The sequence below is a fragment of the Neltuma alba genome, unplaced genomic scaffold (genome assembly GCF_004799145.2).
Source record: "Neltuma alba isolate B1F8T4 unplaced genomic scaffold, ASM479914v2 tig00010280_pilon, whole genome shotgun sequence".
In the NCBI taxonomy this organism is placed as follows: Eukaryota; Viridiplantae; Streptophyta; class Magnoliopsida; order Fabales; family Fabaceae; genus Neltuma; species Neltuma alba.
Window position 1 is genome coordinate 829609 of NW_021635203.1, and position 20844 is coordinate 850452.

Here is a 20844-nt window from a genome sequence, read left to right on the forward strand (position 1 = left end):
AGCGACCGGTTGGATTTTTTTTTTTTTTTGAGTAGAAGGGAATTTTATTGGAAACAATAATTACACCGGTAATTCAGAAAAAGAACATGACAAAAAGCATAATAAAAAAGGAGAGCTTAATTGATATTAAGGGCGTTCCTAATATGCGAGCGACCGGTTGGATTTCAATGCGTGAATACATTTGAGAAAACGGAAGGCGTCCCCCTCGCGTTCTTCGCTCTTGTCAGCCTTAAACGAAGAGAATTTCAACTCTATTCCGGATTTCGTCGACCATGTGGTTGGCGGTTCTGTGCGGTTTAGTCATCTACAAATTGTTCAAATGCTTCTTCTATGACGATGACACCATGGACCTTGAATACTCTGATACCAATGCTCTTTTCTCGGTTGCTGATAGGTAATTTTCTTGGTTAAATTTCAACGTTCCAGCTTAGGGTTCAAATGTTGTTTTAAAGATCTCAATAAAATGGCACATGATCATTGGAACTCTGTTGAGGTTTGAACCTAGTTGCTCTCAATTTTTCCTGATATCACTGCGAAGTTTGAAACAATTCGTAGAAGTACGATGATAATAGCACGGTGTTTCCTTTGGGCTTTCTTATTATTTATCCCTTGTTCATTACTTATATTTTGTCCTAGTGGAATAACGATATTTTCATTTTCTTTGTAGACTTAAAAAGCTTTATGGAGGAAATGTGTATGTGGGGCTAAGAATTCCGGATGCTGATACTGGCTCCCGACAGAGCATAGATATAGTTCTGGTGACAAAAGGGTATGATGACTTTTTCTCGTTTCTGGGTTTTAAAATTTGCATCGATTATCTGTTTTTTTCTGCCGTGTGTTACTACTTTTTAAAGAACTGGGGACCTGCATATGCTGTATGTACTCTTATATGCACGCTGAGAAAAGAAAAGCACAATAGAATTCGTGAAACAGTATAGCCTGCATAATAATTTGGCTTTTCTGCTGCTTTTACTACCTGGATTCAAAAATCGAAGAAGTAAAAATATTATACCCGAATTACCTTTCTTCTTTTTTCTTATTATCATGAAAACCTTATTTTATCATATCCTTCTGCATCTGCTAGATGATAAGATGTTGGATAATTAATGGAAAGTATTTCAGTTATGACCATTTTATCTTTCCTTCCCAACTGAAACTATGCAGAGAGCTAGTAGTGGTTTCTGTCAAGAACTTTTCAGGACTTGTGTCAGTGAGCACTGGTGGTAATTGGGTATGTGAAAGTCCAGGAAGACATAGAGCAAAGCATCACCCTGATCCTGTAAGGAATCAATTAATTTTGTTTGTTCTTCAGAAACAGAATAGCAGCATATATATTGCTGTTTGATACTGTTCATCAGATGGCTTGAATTAGAGTTGATTTGAAATGATGGATACATCCCCTATTATGAGTATTGGATTCAGAATACTATTTGTCATAATTTTATTTCTTTTTATTGGGGTTTCATCTAATGTTTTGTCATAGGACTAAAGAGTTTTCTTTCACTATTGCTTGGTGCCAATTTGTTCACCTAATTTTATATAACGATTCCCACAATTACCTCAGGCCCTGTCTGGTATGATGAAAGTTGCTATGATGGAACTGGATGTGGAAATGTGAAAAATGGGTGTTTGGTATGTTAGAAACCTCTTCATGGAACCCGCTTCCATAAAAAATGAAGGAAGTGATCTCCATAATGGGAGCTATGGATGTCTAAAAACTTCCATGGATATGTGATAATAGAAGTCGATTATACCCCTACATACAATATCTTAAGACACATTTGCCCCTGTGATTTCTGTAAAGATATGTAAATATATTGTAATTAATATAGGATCAAATCAGAAATGATAGGATAGGATTTTATCCCCTAATAATGAGCCATTAATGACTGAGGCTCCTCTCTTGTGTATAAATTCCTCCTTTTTGATCGTGAATATACAAGAAATATATTCCATATTATTTTCTCCTTAATATGGTATCAGGGCAGGCCATTTAGGGTTAGATTTTCCGTTTGGTTTCACTCTGTCTGCGCTGTACAGTGGGTCTCTGCCGTCAACTCTTGTGTTCAGCATTAGGGCTTCTGTGTCGGGCGTTTGGTGGGAGCACATGCCGGCCAGGGAGGATAGCACGGTGCTAACCGGCCGATCCTCGAAGTTTTGTTGCCATCCGAGCAGCGCGTGAGCCTCACGCTCCGTCGCTTGCAGCAGTACTGTTCACGCGCCACTGTGGTTTCCGCTGTCTTAGCTCTTCTTCGGCTTCGTCTTCCCTTTTCCGGTGATTCCCTGGTGTTTTTCAGATCTGGGTCTCCCCCATTGTGTTGATTTAGACCTGTTTGGTTATTGTGTCTTTTGAACAGTAACGTTCAAATCTGGTATTGCTGTTTTCCTACCTTCTATAGATCGTAGGAGGTGTTGTTTGGTCCCTGGTGTGAACATTTGTGGCCACTTATTTTTTTTTCTTACCGCTGCTAGAATTATTATCTCTTTTTTGTTTATCTTCCATGGGTGATACTAAGTCTACAGTTACCTCTGAAGTGGTTCCTGTAGTCGTTAAGATTATTGAGCACAAATTAAACTGGATAAATTACCTAGATTGGAGTAAGACTATTCGTATCTACTTACGAAGCATTAAGAAGGAGAATCATTTAACTGAAGACCCTCCGACCACTGACTCCTGTCAATCATGGTTAAGGGACGATGCACGGCTCTTTTTACAGATCCGCAACTCCATTGATAGTGAGATTATTCCTTCTGTTACTCATTGTGAATTTGTTAAAGAACTGATGAATTACTTAGAGCTTTTATACTCAGGCAAGGGAAATATCTCTCGTGTTTATGAGGTTTGCAAAGCTTTCTATCGTGTAGGGAAGCAGGATCGCCCTCTCAAAACCTACTTCATGGACTTTAAACGAATGTATGAAGAATTGAATGTTCTAATGCCCCTCATTACTAATCTAAAAGGTCAACAGGCCCAACGGGAGCACATGGCCATCATGAGTTTTCTCATGGGTCTTCCGTCTGAGTATGAGACTGTTCGATCCCAAATTCTATCTGGATTTGAAATTCCTACCCTTCAGGAGGTGTTCTCTCATGTGATGAGGACTGAGAATCTTTCATCGCCAGTTACAAATGCTCCTGTCTATGCTTTAATCAGTCGGGGACAAAATGAGAATCGTGGGACAACTAATCGTGGCGGTTCTAAGCAAGGGGGAACCCCTCCAGATTTAAATGGGGTGATGTGTTATTACTGTAAGGAACTGGGCCATACGAAGTGTACTTGTCGTAAGCTGCAAAACAAACAACAACGTAATAACTCTGCACATGTGGCAACACTAGCTGATGACAAGGTCACAATCTCTGCTGCTGAATATGCCCAATTAAAATCTCTCACACCACCTGTGAGTGCTCCTGCTGCTACAGGTAATCAGGCTACTATTGTTGTCTCTTCTTCCTCTAAATGGATCATAGATTCTGGTCTTACTGACCATATGACAGATAACCGCCATCTCTTCTCCACTTATAATTCTTACGCCAATCCTTCAACTATCACTATTGCCAATGGCTCCCATTCCCAGGTCCTCGGACCAGGCACTGTTAAACCTACCCCCTCCATTCATTTGTCATTTGTGCTAGATTACCTGATCTTGCATTTAATCTGCTTTCGCCTAGTAAACTTACTCTTTCCTTATCATTGCTTGATATAGGTCTCACTCTTTCCTTATCATTGCTTGATATAGGATCTTTTGACGAAGAAGATTATTGGTAGGGGCTATGAATCTGGTGGACATTATTTCCTTAACGAGCAAGGGTCTTGTGCTTTGGCTTGTGCCGGTGGTTTCACTCTTTTTGAAGCATATTGTCGTTTGAGTCATTTGTCTTTGTCTTCTTTAAAAAGGGTTTGTCCTCCGTTTCAACATTTGTTATCTTTAGATTGTGAGTCATGTCAGTTTGCCAAACATCATCGTTTTCCTTTAGTTTCTCGAGTCAATAAACGGGCTTCGTGCCCTTTTGAGATAGTTTATTTTGATGTTTGGGGTCCGTGTCTTGTTGAGTCAACAACGGGTTTTAAATATTTTGTTACATTTGTTGATGACTATTTGCGTACAACTTGTTTATATTTAATGAAAATTCGTTCTGGATTATTCTCATTTTTGTGCCTTTTTTGCGGAAATTAAAACTCAATTTCATACTTCCGTTCGCACTCTATATAGTGATAACGTTAAAGAATATTTTTCTAGCACGTTTCAATCCTATATGCTTCAAAATGGTGTCCTTCATCAATCTTCTTGTGTTGATACACCAGTTCAAAATGGTGTTGAAGAATGTAAAAAGCGCCACTTACTAGAGGTGGCACGAGCACTTCTGTTTCAAATGAAGGTTCCCAAAACTTTCTGGGCTGATGCTGTCTCCACTACTTGCTTCCTCATTAACCGCATGCCCTCTTCGGTTCTTGATGGTAACATTCCCTATACTACTCTTTTCCCTTCAAAACCTTTGTTTCCTGTTGATCCTAGGATCTTCGGCTGTGTTTGCTTTGTCCGGGATGTACGACCATCTGTCTCCAAATTAGATCCGAAGTCCCTTAAGTGTGTCTTCCTTGGCTACTCTTGGGTTCAAAAGGGTTATCGGTGTTTCTCTTCTACTCTCAATCGTTAGCTCGTTTTTGCAGATGTCACCTTTCAGGAATCGATTCCATACTTTTCTCCGTCCATTTCACCTGCCTCTCTTCTATCTGTGGAAGAGTGGAAGAGGATGACCTTCTGGTGTACCTTGTTCTCCCGCCACCCACTCCACCACCTCCAGCTCCAGCTCCAGCTTCGGCTTCTGTGCCACCACCCTTGTCTCGTGTCTACACGACGTTCCAAGGAGACAAATGTCACCATCCCAGATTCCGGCCCTCCAGTATCTGCTTTGTCATCAGATCCTGTGTCGAGCATCTCTCATCCTGAGCCTACACCTTAGTGGATCTACCGGCAGGAAAGAAGGCTATTGGCTGTAAGTGGGTCTTAACCCCTAAAACTCGAGCTGATAGTACCCTTGACTGCCTTAAAGCTAGCTTGGTTGCTAAAGGCTATGCTCAGACCTATGGTGTTGATTACTCTGAAACTTTCTCCCCTGTGGTGAAACTTTCCTTCATTCGTTTTTTCATCTCTATGGCGGCAACCTATGGCTGGGATCTCCATCAATTGGATATAAAGAATGCCTTTTTACATGGTGATCTTCTTGAAGAAGTTTATATGGAGCAACCACTAGGCGTTGTTGCTCAGGGAGAGCGTGGAAAAGTATGTCACCTCAAGAGATCCTTATATGGTTTGAAGCAGAGTCCTCGTGCATGGTTTGACAGGTTTAGTATTGTTGTGCAGAAATTTGGCATGTGTCAAAATAAGTGTGATCACTCTGTGTTCTACCAGAGCACAGGTACTGGCATGATTTTATTGGTCGTGTATGTAGATGATATTGTGATTACAGGGAGTAATATGTCGGAGATCTCTTCACTTGAGTCCTTTCTTAATTCTCATTTTCAAACAAAAGATTTGGGCCCGTTAAAGTACTTTCTCAGAATTGAGGTCTTGAGAAGTAAAAAAGGAATCTTATTGACTCAGAAGAAGTATGTTCTTGATCTGTTGAAGGAAACTGGAAAGTTAGGGGCTGCGCCAAATAGTTTTCCTATGATTTATAATCCACTCCTTGATGCTGATGGAAGCATACCATCTGAGAATCTTGTGGATGCTACTAAGAGCAAGCCATTTGAGAACCCGGAGAGGTATCGAAGATTGATTGGAAAATTGAATTATCTTACTGTGATCGTCCTGATATCACCTATCCAGTCAGTGTACTTAGCCAGTTTATGGTCTCGCCTACTATCAGACAGTGGGAAGCTTTAGAGCATGTGCTTCATTACTTGAAGGGGTCTCCAGGTCGTGGGATCCAACAACAACAACAACAAGCCTTATCCCACTAGGTGGGGTCGGCTACATGAATCACACGACGCTATCATGCTCTGTCAATAACCCAATCCTTAGATATGTTGTCAATAACCCAATCACACGTCTCCAGGTCATGGGATATTATACAGAAATTATGGTCATACAGATATTAAGTGCTTTTGTGATGCTGATCGTGGTGGTTCAAAGGCCACAAGAAGATCTACTACAGGATATTGTGTCTTTGTGGGAGGAAATTTGGTGTACTAGAAGAGCAAGAAGCAGAATGTGGTGTCACGATCAAGTGCAGAGGCAGAATATAGAGCTATGGCACAATCTGTGTGCGAGAGCGTCTGGATATATCAATTATTGAAGTAGGTTGGTTTTAAAACCTCACTACCAACAAAACTGTGCTGCGACAATAAAGCAGCCTTACATATAGCTTCTAATTCAGTGTTTCATGAACACACAAAACACATTGAGATTGATTGTCATTTTGTTCGAGATAAGATCAAGGAAAACTTCATCTCAATAGGACACATGAGGTCCAGTGATCAATTGGGTGATCTCCTTACTAAAGCTTTGAATGGGGTTCGGGTTGACTATCTTTGTAACAAGTTGGGCATGATTGACATCTATGCTCCAACTTGAGGAGAAGTGTAAAGATATGTAAATACATTGTAATTAATATAGGATCAAATCAGATATGATAGGATAGGATATTATCCCCTAATAATGAGCCATTAATGACCGAGGCTCTTCTCTTGTGTATAAATTTTTCCTTTCTGATCATGAATATACAAGAAATATATTCCATATTATTTTCTCCTTAATAATTTCAATACTAGACCACCCTTCCTGACAGATTCGGCCCTTCGATGATACACAAGTTGACATGGGCTAAGCAACGGCGATGGCGCGGTGAGGATGATGAATTGAAAGTTTCCAATGACAACAACATCCTATGTGTGATCCAGATTTAAACTTATTTTAGTTGTCTACTTCTAGCCCACTGTCATTTCCATTTCCACTTCTACTTCTAGCCTCAATGTGTTTTGTGATTCGGTCTTCAACTGGAATTTACACCCTGGATACTAATTATTTTGAGACAAAGTTATGTATCACTTTGCTGTCAATTAGTATGATTATATTCTTGTTTTTGAATTTTCCTCTAAATTTCTTTTAGTTGTGCAAAGCCTAACACTGGAACTCATATGTAACTCCATTTGAGTTTCTTCCCTTTTCATCTTACATTCCCCCCTGGGGGTAACTTTTTGTTCCAACATTTGTGGTTTATGTTGTATTTTGCAATATCCCTTTTCTTGCTTTGCCTGGAATTCAGCTTTGGTCAGCTATCTGTATCTTCCCTCCCTTTAAGCCATGCCTCCCTTTTCTTGTCTTTATTTCCACTTTGTCAGGAAGAATCCTAGGTAATATGAATCATGGGTTCTATTTTGTAATACTGCACCCTCAATTCTCTCCAGCGTTAGGTTCCTGTCTTGAGCTAACATTATGCATGAGATGAGCTAGATTTATGGATTTGATGAGCCTAACCTCAATCACAACATCCGCCACCATTTTTTGTCAGCACTCCGATCAATGATGCACTTGACATATCCATCATTTGGTTGACATTAACGTGCTCTGCTCTTCATACTTGGCCTCACCCCTAATTGTTTGCAAGCCTGAAGGCTACTTCTTTCTTTCTTTGTTCTTCTTTTTTTTTTTTGGGGTCAAATCAAGATTGGGCACCCCATTTGATGGTTGAATCAATTTGAACATTGGCCTGTTCGGAAGCTGTAGCCTCCCTTCATTGCAACCAATGCAGGCTTAATGATTATGGCCAAATAATAGAAGTATAATCCTGTAAAAAAAAAAATTGAAGAGAGACTTTTATGGGTAGAACTATGAATGCAGGAATCTTAACAAATTCTTCAATACTGAACTTTATATGGAGATAACTTGAACTCCCAATACAAATAGAATTTGTAAACTAATCCTAGGGGTTATTTATGCTATCCAATATTTGTTACTCCTCCGATCTTTAATTTGAGATCTATTTAACTAATTTGATTACATTAAGAAAGTTAGGTAAGTTAGTTAATTATAAAAAATATGGCTTGTTTTTCATAAAACATCATAATCATCTTCCTTAATATTCTCCCTCATTCCTACTTGATTATGGTTGCGAGAGTATCAATAAGGGTAATTTAGAAAAAAAAATGATAAATATGAGAAATAGGTCTTACATTTTAATTAAATCTTACATTAAGGACCGGAGGAGTACTTTCAAGTTTCAATAATAGGTAGCCAGACACTGAAATCCTAAAATCAAGCAATATAAATGCTTGCATATTATGGAAATGATTATTCCACTACTTCCTCGTATTGAGCTATGTTTCTAAAACTCATGTCCTTCATGTTGTGTGAATTGACCAGCTGTAAGAAAAAAGAGGCTGTTAAGTTTTTGGCAAGAAAAGAGACCAAAAGCTTTGGGGTATATGGTGCATTTGAATTGGAAGGAATACCTTTTTTGTTTTTGTTTTTTTGTTTTTACTGTTTTTACAGTGCTGCAGAGTTTTGATAGTGTTTATGGTTACCTTTTGGTCCCATTTGTCTTTCATATTTCTAGGGTTTGGATAGCCTTGTTTTATTGTTAATCTTTTTGTCCTTTGTTTTGTTTTCTTTTGCCTTCCTTTTCTCTCCTTTGAGCTCTGTGTTGTCCTCCAGCCTCCTTAGTAAGCTCTCTATTTTCTAACAACTTTCTTTTTAATCCTGAAAAGAAAATCTGATCAAATTCTTAGGGGAAAAGAAACAAAACAGTGGCATATATAAATGTGTATAAATTGGAATGGGGGCTAGTGGGCTACTATTACGGGGTTTGATTTGTTGTTTATCACATCAGTGTTTGCATGTGTATCTTTATAAATTGATGATACTGAAAGAAGAAAAAATGATAAAGGTTTCTTCTTAGTGATAAGTGTGAGATATTTAATCATGATTCATGATGATAAGATTCCTAGTAAACCAACCATGACTTATGAGAGGCGAAATAAAAGGAATTCAGTTAAAATTTGACTCGGTCTTTCTAGCTTCATTTAAATTAGTTATTTTCTTTTATTCTCTTTTATTCTTGTTTATGGACTCAGTTAGCTAAATAATAGGATCATTAGGTCAGTCATGATCCACTCTGTTATGCACATTTTTCATTTTCGTTGTAATCCCGAGAATGTAGGGATATTTAGTTGTTTCATGATTGTTGCAAGTGTCATGTAGTTCTATAAATATGTTAGCCGCCCTGTTAGTTGACATGCGAGTGAAATACAGTTTGAGTACAATATTTCAGAGATTCTCTTGGGCTATTTTCTCTGCTTATAGTGAGATCCTTACTGTGAGGGAGAGAGTAGAGTGTTATTTTTTCTGCCTTATCAGTTTTTCCAGTTAGAGCACATACCACATGAAGACTGTAATAACTAGCTAGTAGATGATAATGATAGAACGTGAAATGAGGTGGATCATAATAATATGCTGTTGATTTGTGTTAGCCTATTTTTCTTTTAGTTATTTGTTGCTTTTGTTTTGTTTTCTTTGTTATTGGATTCTAAATTATAATTTCATGGATAAATGTTCTCTTTAAATGGTAAATTTGACAGTTAATCATGAATATTGTAGTAATGAGGATGTAAATGATTATGACAAAAGGGAAGCAAGATGGGTGGTGGTAATTTTTTGTTGTTCCAAAGTGCCCATCATATTCTCGGTTGAATTGACCATCAGCAAGGAACATGGAATTTGGTCAACTTGAGTTATCCTCTTTTGCACGTCCCTTCACGCAGCATGAAATGGAAGATTATCGCTTTATTGTTCATAGACTCAACAATTTTAGTAGACCTCTTGAACAATTTCATTCACTCTAAAATATTTTCCAGCTCTGAAAAGTCAACCCATTTGGTCATCTCCACATAAAATTAGGAGCTTTAACTTCTTCCTTTGAGTTGAATTGTCTGGAGACAGCCATCTTCCCCACCATTATGTGAATGGCATTGCTCTTGTTTCCCATAGGCGCTGATGATTGACATGTGGGGGGACTCTCCACAACCATCTTGCTCACATAATAGGGAAAGAAAATGCTCTAATGGCAATTCTTAGGAATCTATTTCTTAATGAGCTTCTAACAGAACCAGAATGACACAGCCACTGCCGGACAAAGAAATAAACAAAAATCAACGCAGAAAACCAGCAGAAACAGTCTGAATAGCAAAACTGTTAATGGCTATAGGAGAACTTCATTTTTGCAGTGTCAAGGTTGTTCTCCAGACGAACCTAGCTCTTTCTTGTAAGTTGGCTACCTTCTAATTCTAGCCTATTTTCACTTCTCTAACAATTTCCCTCTTCAGATGAGTGTACTGCTGCTTCCTGTCTTGATTGTTATGCTGCACCAAGTCCATCAGTTATAACAGCTGTACTCTGGTCCTTTGCTGACTTGACAACAGGCTGGGACCTTCTCCTCCTTTAGACCCTTTGACTTGGGAACCTAACTACAATTGGATATGTTATTTGTAAAATTATATTTATGGTATTTAAAGTGGATACTATTCAAGCTAGTGGTATTGAGAATCAATGTATGCATCACAAGTTGTTCTGTTGACTTAGATGTGGGAGAATCATGTAATTGTTTTAAGGTTAATCTTGCTAGCATATCAGTCACTGTGTTCAATGCTTTTAAAACTGATAAAACAATCATAAGAAGAACACGGCTGGTTGTCTTACTTTATTTTCCTCTCTTGCTTTCTCACTAATCTTCATCTAGGCTGTTGAAGCCAGAAAGCAAGCGTCTGTTCTTGAATCATATCTTGGACAAAGAGGAGTTGCTCTTCCTGAAGGATACATAACTTGTAAAGTTATACTCCCAAATCCTAAACTATGGTATGATTTTTAATCTCTTTCATTTGCTACTAGAAATAGCAAGGTTTTCATCTTCCACCATCTGATAATATCCTGTTTGTTTATTTGTAGTCAACTAATTTTCTTTGTAATTCATCCAACTCTTGAAGTAAAAAATTTGGCAAAAAAGAATTTAATTTTTAAGAGACAGACAATACTATTAGCTATGCAAACAGTGGTTGTTAATTATATTCTTAAAGTTGTCAAAGTGTAAGCTCAATTATCATAAGCACTTTCAATACTGTGTTCTGCAGTAAAAATAACTGTTGAATTTGCAAATTCAATATAAAGTTTCAAAGTGGGGTTTTTACCTGTCCATATTTTGCTAATATTAGTCATCCTTTAGTTTGGTGGAGGTAATCAAAGATGAAATGTTCACATGCAAAACATCTAAGGGCTTGTTTGGAATCCCATTCAAAAGTATTTATAAGTATGTTTCACGTAAGTCGGAACAAAACTCCTTTCACATATTTACCTCGTATTGCGTAAGTCACAATTGAAAAGCAAAGCAGCCATTCCAAACGGGCCCTAAAACATCGAAGGTGAGTGGTACTGAAAAATGCCCATGCCTCAATGAAGGAAGGGAGGACTCTAAAATAATGTGATATATAGAGTACAAACATACATACATACGTACGTACGTACGTACGTACATGTTCATTGAAATAATCTTTATACATGAGAACATGCGCGTGCGCACAAAATATATTTTCTAAAAATGGTTATTTGAAGATATCAAATGCATTACTTGAAGTTTAAAAAACGTATTTCAAGGCATAAAAGAACAATTTAAATATATTATATATAAATATTTCTGAACAAAGAGAGAATGAAATCTTTTTTGTATATTCTAGATGGATAAATTTCGATGCATAAATAGTGTATATGGGATGCCATTAGCTGTAACATCCCGTATTCTAGTCTAGGATTAAGCAATTCTAGAATAATTACAAGCTATGTCAAATCTGCTCTAAGAAAGAAGGGAATAATATTAAAGACAAAATAATATTCCTGAAAATTAGGAGATTATCACGCTAACAATTACCTCATACAAAATTTTAAATATAAAACTCTTCAATCTTATCTAATATTTTATCATTTCTCTATTGTATGATGCTCTCTACATATACTTTCAACATTAACACTTTCCCTTATCTGTGTGCCTAATAAATATTGTGCAATTTGTTTGATGCTGTGAGTATCCAATCTTGTTCAGAACGCTAGCGATAAATTATTGTTGGTTGGAGCGTAGAAAACACTGCGCAGCACAATATATTCATTAATTGTGACAAAACCAATTTCATAAACCCTAGAAGACTGCCCATTAGCAACGATGACATTGAGATTTAGATTACAAGTTTCTAGACTGTCAAAGAAATCCTTGTTACTAGTTATGTGGTCATTAGTCCTTGAGTCAACATTCTAAACATTTGGATTTCCAACTCTTATTATAAGAGTTCTAGGATTTATATGTTTATTTACCATATTAGTAGTCCCAAGTGCACTGTCTCTTTGAGCTTGCAAATAATACTTTTGAAGTGACTTTCACAACAATTCAGCCTCATCCTTGCTGTTGTTTCCTTGGTCCGAAGCTGCCTTCTCTTCACTAGTCATTGAAAAAGCTTTATCATCATTTTTCTGCTTAAAGTTAGAGGAAGATGACTTACCATGGATCTTCCAAAAATTATCATGAGTTTGACCACTTCAATTATAGTCATCGCACGACCATTGGCCCTACTTTTCTCTCTAATTAAAGGATTGACTATTCCCAACTACTAAAGTATCATAGGCTCCCGCATGCCGGGCATGAGTCTGGGTTGAGACTGAAAGCGGCGCGTGTGAGATGATAAATGTGCTGCCATTAGCTGTCGGAACTCTAAGATATGTTGATTTAGGGTAACTCTTGATTAGTAACATATCTAAGGACCGGGTTGTTGACAGAGCACGATGACGTCATGTGATTCATGTAACCAACCCCACCTAGTGGGATAAGGCTTGTTGTTGTTGTTCTTTCATAGGCAGGTAAGTGAGATCAATAGATCATGGGAGAGAAAAACCTTAAATGATCTTACTTAGGGGCTATCATTGTGAAGAAGGAAGGCCAAAACTGGGGAGGAGGACTAGAATCAAGTTTTGTGATACTATGTAAAGAAAATACATGGAAAGCACAAATTATTCTATTTTATTATTATTGTCTAGAATGCTTAAAGAGGTATTTATAGAAATAGAGATGGAGAGAGGGAGGAAAATAGGGGAGGAAGAGGTCCAAGTGACGTGACTAATGGATAGTGGAAAGTACTAGTCTATCAAATGCTAGGATGCGAGGTCTAGCCAGAGAAGTGTGTAGCCATGATTTCTGAGATTTGACCTTTCATTCTTACACTGGCAGAGGCTAACCTAGATGTTTGGTAATATATAATACATTGTGACTGTATCGTTCATTTTAGTTCTGATTTTTGTAGAGTTTTCTTTTTCTTTTTGTCTTGGTTCCAATAATTAACTTACACAATATTTGAAAATTCAACCGACAATTCGGGTGTTGACAGCTATGTTTAGCATTCATTGTCCCCAGTGAACAGTTGGCATTGTCTTTCCAGTTTTGTTCCTCTTCATGACAGAAGTACCGAAGGGACTCGCTTTTCTCTTAAAAGGTGCCAAATGGCAAGTGAAAGTCATTGCCTCTCCTGCTATTTTGTGTCTCACCTTAGCTTCTTTGAATGCACTTGTTAAACCTAAAACAAAACTTTACTTCGTGAATGGCTAGGATATTTCTCTCAACAGCGATTTCATTATGGCATCAAATAATGTGTTGTAATCATGTTGAACATCAGCTCGGGTGGAATACTTTTTAGCATTCCCAGCTCTACTTGTTCCAGGCGCTGATGGCACTTATTGATCAGTTCTTTCTATTAGATCTTCCATTTGTGTGATGCTTCAGCAATCAGAGTGCTGTTGTTTTTCTGGTTACAAGTCATAGGTTATCACTTTTAAGGAAGGCTTTAGTACTCCCTCTTAGCATAATACTCAGACTGAATGTTTTATCTAAGTGTTCACAACTCTTTTGGTTCTCTGTGCTTGAACACAATGAGGAAGATTAGGATACTTTTGGTTTTTGTCCTTGTAAATCTTATTTCCAATTTCATTTTAATTCTGAGATTAGAGATAGGCTTCTTTTAGACTGGGACATATATACTTGTAAGGAAGATTATTCCAAAGTACCATTGTTAATCTTTTAGTTTATTATTTATTTTCTGGCAGTGTATGTAGTACTTGATAGTTATCTCTCTTGCAGTATGTTCTCAGAAAGCAGTTTTCCGTCTGAAGTTATTACTTATGAACAATGGGTACAACTAAAGCCGGCATCAAAGAGTATGTTATCTAGCTGGATGAAGAGTGCCTTTCGTGCTGAGAAGAAAGAGATGCAAGAATCTGTGCATCAGAATCTTGACTTTATCCTTAGCACGGCTCCAATTTGGGATAGGTTAGTTGCTGTTTTATTGTTGTGTGATCTATAAGTATTTTGTTAAGTGTTTTTCGCGCTGTGATATCTACTTTGTCCTTGAAAAGCTCTTGGGATACAACTCTTGTAAACATTTTTTTCCCCCCTCGATACAATCTAAGAAAATTTTTTACTATTGAAAGGAAAGAAACAAAAATGCATGATAATAATCTGGACATAATAAAATCCAGATTTCCATCGGCAAATCTTTTCATATGGGCATATCTGGATTCTAAACCCTTCCCTCAAGCTATGGAAGAGATATTAATTGGCGAAAGCTTTGGTAGCCTTGTATTATTTGGCATTTTGAGCATGAAACTTGCAAGTGTCAGATATCTGTCCTTAACCTGTCTGCATCTCCAAATATTATCAAAAAGATAAATCAATTTCACATAAAACATAGTTTGGTTTACAGGTTAGAACTGAAAGGAAATAAATATATACTGGGGGAGTTCCTAGAATTTAAGGGCAAGCAAGAAGATGTCCAAGCTTTGAGGAATATCAGAAGATCGAAAGTTTCGCGTATGGCAATCCAACGAACAAGCATGTTTGGACTAGGTAACCTATTTAAGATATTGATCTATTCTTTTTCCTTTTTTGGTGAAACAAGATGAACAAAACAAGATATTGATCTATTCTAGATGTGTGGAGTGCCAATCTTGAAGCTGACGAGTTAATCTGTTAAAATATTTACCTGTGATTTGTGTTCTCTTCCATAAGACTGCAATTTGAATTTTTATTTACCTAAATCTGAAAGAGTAAGAGGCATTAAAAAATAAATGACTTCTATAAGCCTTCCTTCGCCGTAGACATGCTGGTTCATGGTGTAACACACTCACACACTTATATCTGATGCAGAACAGAGGAAATTTTAGGGGAGAGGAAATAGAAACAGAGAGATTTTGGAGGAGAGATGCAGAAACAAAGAAGAGAAGGAGAAACAGAGGGAGGGCGAATAGAATTGAAGGGAGGGAGAACAAAAATGGAGGGGGAGAGTTCAAGCAGATCAAAAGAGGTGGAGAGAGAGATAGCAATTAAGCCATAACAATATCGTTCATCAAAGTCTTCCGATACATGTGCTTCATACTCCTATTTATATATCAAGATTTTCTTCCATATGAAGTAATCTTGATGACATCTTGCTACTAGAGACAAAATCAAACTTGGCTTCCTCTAGCACAAGGAACCTTGATGACAACATTCTAATAAAATATAAAAGCAAAATCAAACTTGACTTCCTCTACTAGAAAGAAACTTGATGACAACTTTCTAATGAATAGAAGATTTGATTTCCTTTACTAGAAGGATGACAACTTGCTAGTACTTGACCATTAAGGAAAGCCAACTAGCATGGAAATAATAAATTTAAAATTTTCTCCTAATATAGGTATCCTTATATTCTATCATTTCTCCCTTGCTTGAAGGAACTCTCCTCTGGAGAGTAAAGTTGATGATATAATTCCAATGGAACACAATGCGTGGAATTCCTCTATGTAGCATCTAATCTGGGACTCCTTTCCCACCACAGACAAGGTAGTGAAAAATAAGACACTGCAGAGAGTGAGCGGTCTGATTGTGTTGATTTGGAAAACCTCTCCAGTGAACAAGGTAGTTTTAGAAGTTATCATTAGATAGAAGAACAATATGCTCTATCAGAACTACGACAACTTCAGGATGATGTGTAACTTGAACTTGATGAAGTTGAAGAATATGAGGGCAATGTGTAGTAGAAATATGACCAATTTGGACACCTGCCTTCTCAAGATATTCAACATGATAAATCTCTAAGGTCTATGATTCTTGATCCTTGGCCACCAATTTGAAATCTTGAATCAATCCAAAACTCTTGCCTTCATATTCCATAGAGATTTCTTCTTATTCAACCTCCTTTTCTTGTTTCTTAATTACTTCAACTTTATTAGCCTCTTCTGATGCCAAGCTTCGATTCACAATAAAAAATTCAACTTTAGGGCCATCAATGCTGTTAATATCTCTTTGTGGTGCAGGATGTGTGGGTGAAGGTGGGATTGAAGAATGTACTATCTTCTTGAGTTTGCAAAATATCATGTTGTGGGACTTCTTGTGGGACTAGTGCTGTTGTCTTCATATTAGTATCATGAATGCACTTCATGGAAGTTGTAAGTCCTGGTTGCAAGGAAAGGACTTTAACTTTTGTTGCCTCACTTGTTTTCTTCTCATCTGCTTGATTAGACTGTTTCTCTCCTTTTGATGTATTATCGGTAGCCTTCGAAGGTTGCCAAGGAGCACTTATTATGGCATCCTGCCTATAATCCCATTCATCCTGACCTTGATTCCATTCATGTTGAAGGCATTCTAATCTTTGCTCTGATTACCTCGTGCTTGTTTCATGTCATTTTGAAAGCATCCAAATGATCATTGAAGGTGATTTGTGAATTGCTCTTCCATGTAAGAAACTTGGAGGAAGTTAGAATTTTCATATTCATATTGCTCACAATCAACGTCCTTGTATCGGCGAGTATCTAACTTATCACGATCACGATTAACAGACTTGTATCGTCGTTGACCCACATACTCATAATGTCAAAGGCCCATATACTCATGTTGATGATGATTGTCATATTCATATTGATGATAGTGGGGATATCACACTGCTGATAGCTATCATACAATTGACTTTTATAATGAATTGGGCCATATTTCTTTGTAGGCTTCACCTTCATTTCATTCCATCTTTTGATTTCGGGTAAACCCAGTCGTTCGATGTTTCTTTGTGCGTTATGCCAATACTTTCTTGCAGATCCCACAAGCTTCATCTTTGTAAATTGGACTCTTTGGGCATCATTCATGTCATATCACTGGAAGTAGTCTTACATGATTGCCAGCCAGTCTAAGAAAGCACTAGGATTTAGTCTTCCATCAAATTCTCGGGTGTCTTCGGGTGGCCTTCTAAAGTTTCCTTGACCACTCCTAAAGGTTGTTTATGCTCTATTGCATCTTAATCATATCAAGCGTCATCTGTATCCTTAAACTGACTATGATTAATAAATTCATGAGGAAGTAGTTTGATTTTGGAAGCTTTACTAAGCCTAGGTTGATTAGGGATGTAGGATCACTCATTCCTATAACTTGACTCTATATTCCTAGGTGTTTCTAGAACTCCTTTTGCTTTCTCTTTTCGATGCCTATTCATGGGTTCCTCAAATATACTAGTCACTGTTTCGTTCATCTCATTAAATCTTTGAGTCCAAGCATAACTTTAAGAGCTAAAAGTTTTGTACTTTACGACAAATGATGCTTCTAGATGATGATTCTTGCATTTTGGGTTGGTTGGAATGAAGAAAACCATTTGAAACAGATCAAGAAGCGCAGAAATTCAAATTCTGGTTAGTTCTGTATGGCGGCATGTGGTGCGCATGAATCCTACGTGCAGGGAGCTTTGCCAACACATGTGGTGTTGGATGGCGACATGGTGTGGGGATCTGACAGGAAGTAGGTGGCGGTGGTTTTGTGATTTTACATCAGGAAGTAGGTGTTTTGGGTCTGACAGATGTGAAAACAGAGTTTAAGGGTTTTCAGGTGTGTTTCTGGATTTTTTTTGACGACAGAAGTAGTCTAAGAGCATAGGAACCTAAGCTCAGATACCAAACTGGGGTAACACACTCACACAAAGCTTAAATCTAATGCAGAACAGAAGAAATTTTAGGGGAGAGGAAATAGAAAGAGAGAGAGATTATGGAGGAGAGATGAAGTAACAAAGAAGGGAGATGGAGAAACAGGGTAGACGAATAGAATTGGAGGGAGAACAAAAACTGAGGGAGAGAGTTAAAGCTGGGAGAGAGAGAGAGATAGCAATTAAGCCATAATAATATCATTCATCAAGGTCTTCTAATACATATCCTTCATACTCCTGTTTATAGATCAAGATTTCCTTCTTTATGAAGTACTCTTGATGACAACTTGCTACTACACATGATCAAATCTGGCTTCCTCCACTAAAAGGAAAGTTGATGACAGCTTCCTAATAAAATACAAAAACAAAATCAAACTTAGCTTCCTCCACTAGAAGAAAACTTGATGACAACTTTCTAATAAAATATAGGAGCAAAATTCAATTTGGTTTCCTTTACTAGAAGGGAACTTAATGAGAACTTGCTAGCATGTGACCGTGAAGAAAAGCCAACTTGCATAGAAATAATAAATTAAAATTTTTTTTTCTAATATAGGTATTCTTATATTCTATCAGTTTAACTACATATTGCTTTCTTTTACTATCAGCTTTATTTTCTTTAATTTACTTTTTCCATTTTCAGCGCCTTCGAGGCTCCAAGTTTTGTTTGCTGAGCGTGACTATAGAAGTGAAGGAGGATCAGCGTTAGAATGGAAAGAAGTAAATGTAAGATCAAGTACTGAGGTCTTATTTCAGCCTGAAAGTTCTTCAAAAATCCGCAAAATTAAGCTTGCTTCTATTATATCTCTCACTCTTAGCGCTTGAAATGGCCCAAACACCATCGTCTAAAGATGAAGTTAAGAATCTGTGAAGTTGAATGCAACATATGGATGCCATATATAGTTTTAAGTGTTTTGAATTAAACTTGACCAACTCCACTTTCAAAGGATCCATTCTCCCCAAATTATCTGTGTCTGTATCCAGCTTTAAGGATGCAACTAGTGGTTATTGCATGTTATGGTCTGTATTTGTTTCAAGTATAGTGATAATGAGAGGAATTGTTAAAAGGAATGAAGCATTATGTTAACAGATTGTGCAACAATTCATCGATACATTTCTGCCTCGTCTTTTCCTAGTTATTAAGAAATATTTTTTATTATCCGAATTAGCACCTTTTTTAGCAACATTGTGGTTTTTTTTTTTTTTTTTTTACCTGGCAAACAACGATATTGGTTTTTTTCGCTTTAATTTTGTTTGTGTTATTTTGGCCCTTGTATGTTATATAGACAAGGCAAAGTCATTGCCTTTAAATTAAAGGGTTTTTTTTTTTTTTTTTGGAACCAAAGATAACTTAAGACTCTTAAACATTCTAAAATGAAAATCCTAATTGATAACTTAAGCCCTAAAAGCATATTATAAGCTATTAGAGCTTATAATCCTAATTAAATAAAACGCATAAAAAATAGAGGCGAAAATGCAATAAAATTAGAAAAATTAAAAGATATTTTAGAATACTCTAACTTGTTAGTTGAGCTAGAATAATCTAGAGTGCCCACTACTTAGAAGGATCCCATCATTAATAAGAAGGATTTTATTTGACTCTACTAATTAATAAAAATAAAAAATATGTAAGTCTTTGCCTTTAATAAGCAATTAATACAAAATAGGAAACCAATTAAAACAGATAGAATCCCAATTAGTGCCATATAAGATCACTCTTGATGTTTTTTGAATCTTCTTGAACCTTCCAAATGGATCTTCGTAAATGTTATTCATGTGCATGGGCTTTTAAGATATATTTGGGCTTGAATATGGATGAATTACGTACTGGAACTCTCATGGTCCAAAACACAATGCATTTGAGCCCCAATTTGAAATATTATACCTCTAATGTACTCCTCTATGCATATATAATTGTATTGAACCTTTACTAATATGGGAATTGGGTTCAAATCTTTCTTTTGCACTCTTCAAACATGCTCTCAACTTCTAAGTGTCCATACACCAATGATTAACTTGCCATGGTCGCTTTGGGAGTGGTCTATCATGTGTCTACTCATGCTTTGCATATGTAATTGTCCATGTCATCATCCAAGCAATAATTATCCATGTTCTCATTCATGTAAGCATTCTTGAGCTATAAATCCCTTGAATACTTTGGAGGGTTTGTTGGGCCTCTAATTGAATGAGTGCTATTTGGGATTCATGACCTCCATATTAAATGCCTCTTGGTATGCTATCATTCCCTCTCTCTTCGAAAAGATTCGTCCTCTTGCTTTGGATGAAAAGGAAAGAAATTAAAGTTTCCAAAAATAATATGAACACAAAAATTACTAAATGGAGGATCTTGTAAGTGAAATTATGGGTCTGTTTAAGATCTAAAGAGGAATCTTGATTCCTTAGATTTGTTTGAGGAAACTCAAATTTAGAAAGTTGAGAAAACTTGCTTTGGGTCAAAAATCTTTTCTTTCTAACATATTATCAAATATAAATGATTATTTGGAACCTTTTTGCATCCACAACATAACCTAAAGTAACAATAAAACCCAAATAACAAGAAAGGATCTTAACCATAACTTGCATATAATATGAACACCTATGAACAAAAAAATTCATGTAACAATGACAATCCAATATGTAAAGTTCAAGACATCTTAAAAGGCAACCAGTCATCTTGAGTAACAAAATTTAGGCCCTTGGAATGTTTTTGAATATTGCTTGAATGAAATGAAAATCCATCATATGGTTGTTTAGGAAACAAATCTCCTAATACCTACAACTCATCAAAAGCACAAGGAGAAGAATGATTGAGATCATTAGTAATTAAA

The 20844-nt window shown here is 36.8% G+C and overlaps 1 protein-coding gene and 1 long non-coding RNA gene across 3 annotated transcripts; one reads left to right on the forward strand and one right to left on the reverse strand.

The window, feature by feature from the left end:
* The first annotated feature begins 115 nt into the window (after positions 1–115).
* On the forward strand, positions 116–19151 carry LOC114755526 (uncharacterized). 2 transcript variants are annotated; one of them, XM_028944414.1, is made up of 8 exons: positions 116–394; positions 668–769; positions 1165–1279; positions 10735–10850; positions 14161–14349; positions 14783–14925; positions 16374–16505; positions 18660–18739. In XM_028944414.1, the coding sequence occupies exons 1-7, from the start codon at positions 273–275 to the stop codon at positions 16457–16459; spliced, it is 873 nt and encodes a 290-aa protein (XP_028800247.1). In that variant the 5' UTR covers positions 116–272; the 3' UTR covers positions 16460–16505; positions 18660–18739. The 2 variants fall into 2 exon arrangements, with proteins under 2 accessions (XP_028800247.1, XP_028800246.1); XM_028944413.1 differs by lacking the exon at positions 16374–16505 and having other exon boundaries at positions 123–394; positions 18660–19151.
* LOC114755527 (uncharacterized) lies at positions 14411–16366 on the reverse strand. The gene is made up of 2 exons (XR_003741314.1): positions 15062–16366; positions 14411–14718 (listed from the first exon to the last, which is right to left on the reverse strand). It is a non-coding gene; the product is annotated as an uncharacterized LOC114755527 (long non-coding RNA).
* Positions 19152–20844: the final 1693 nt, after the last annotated feature.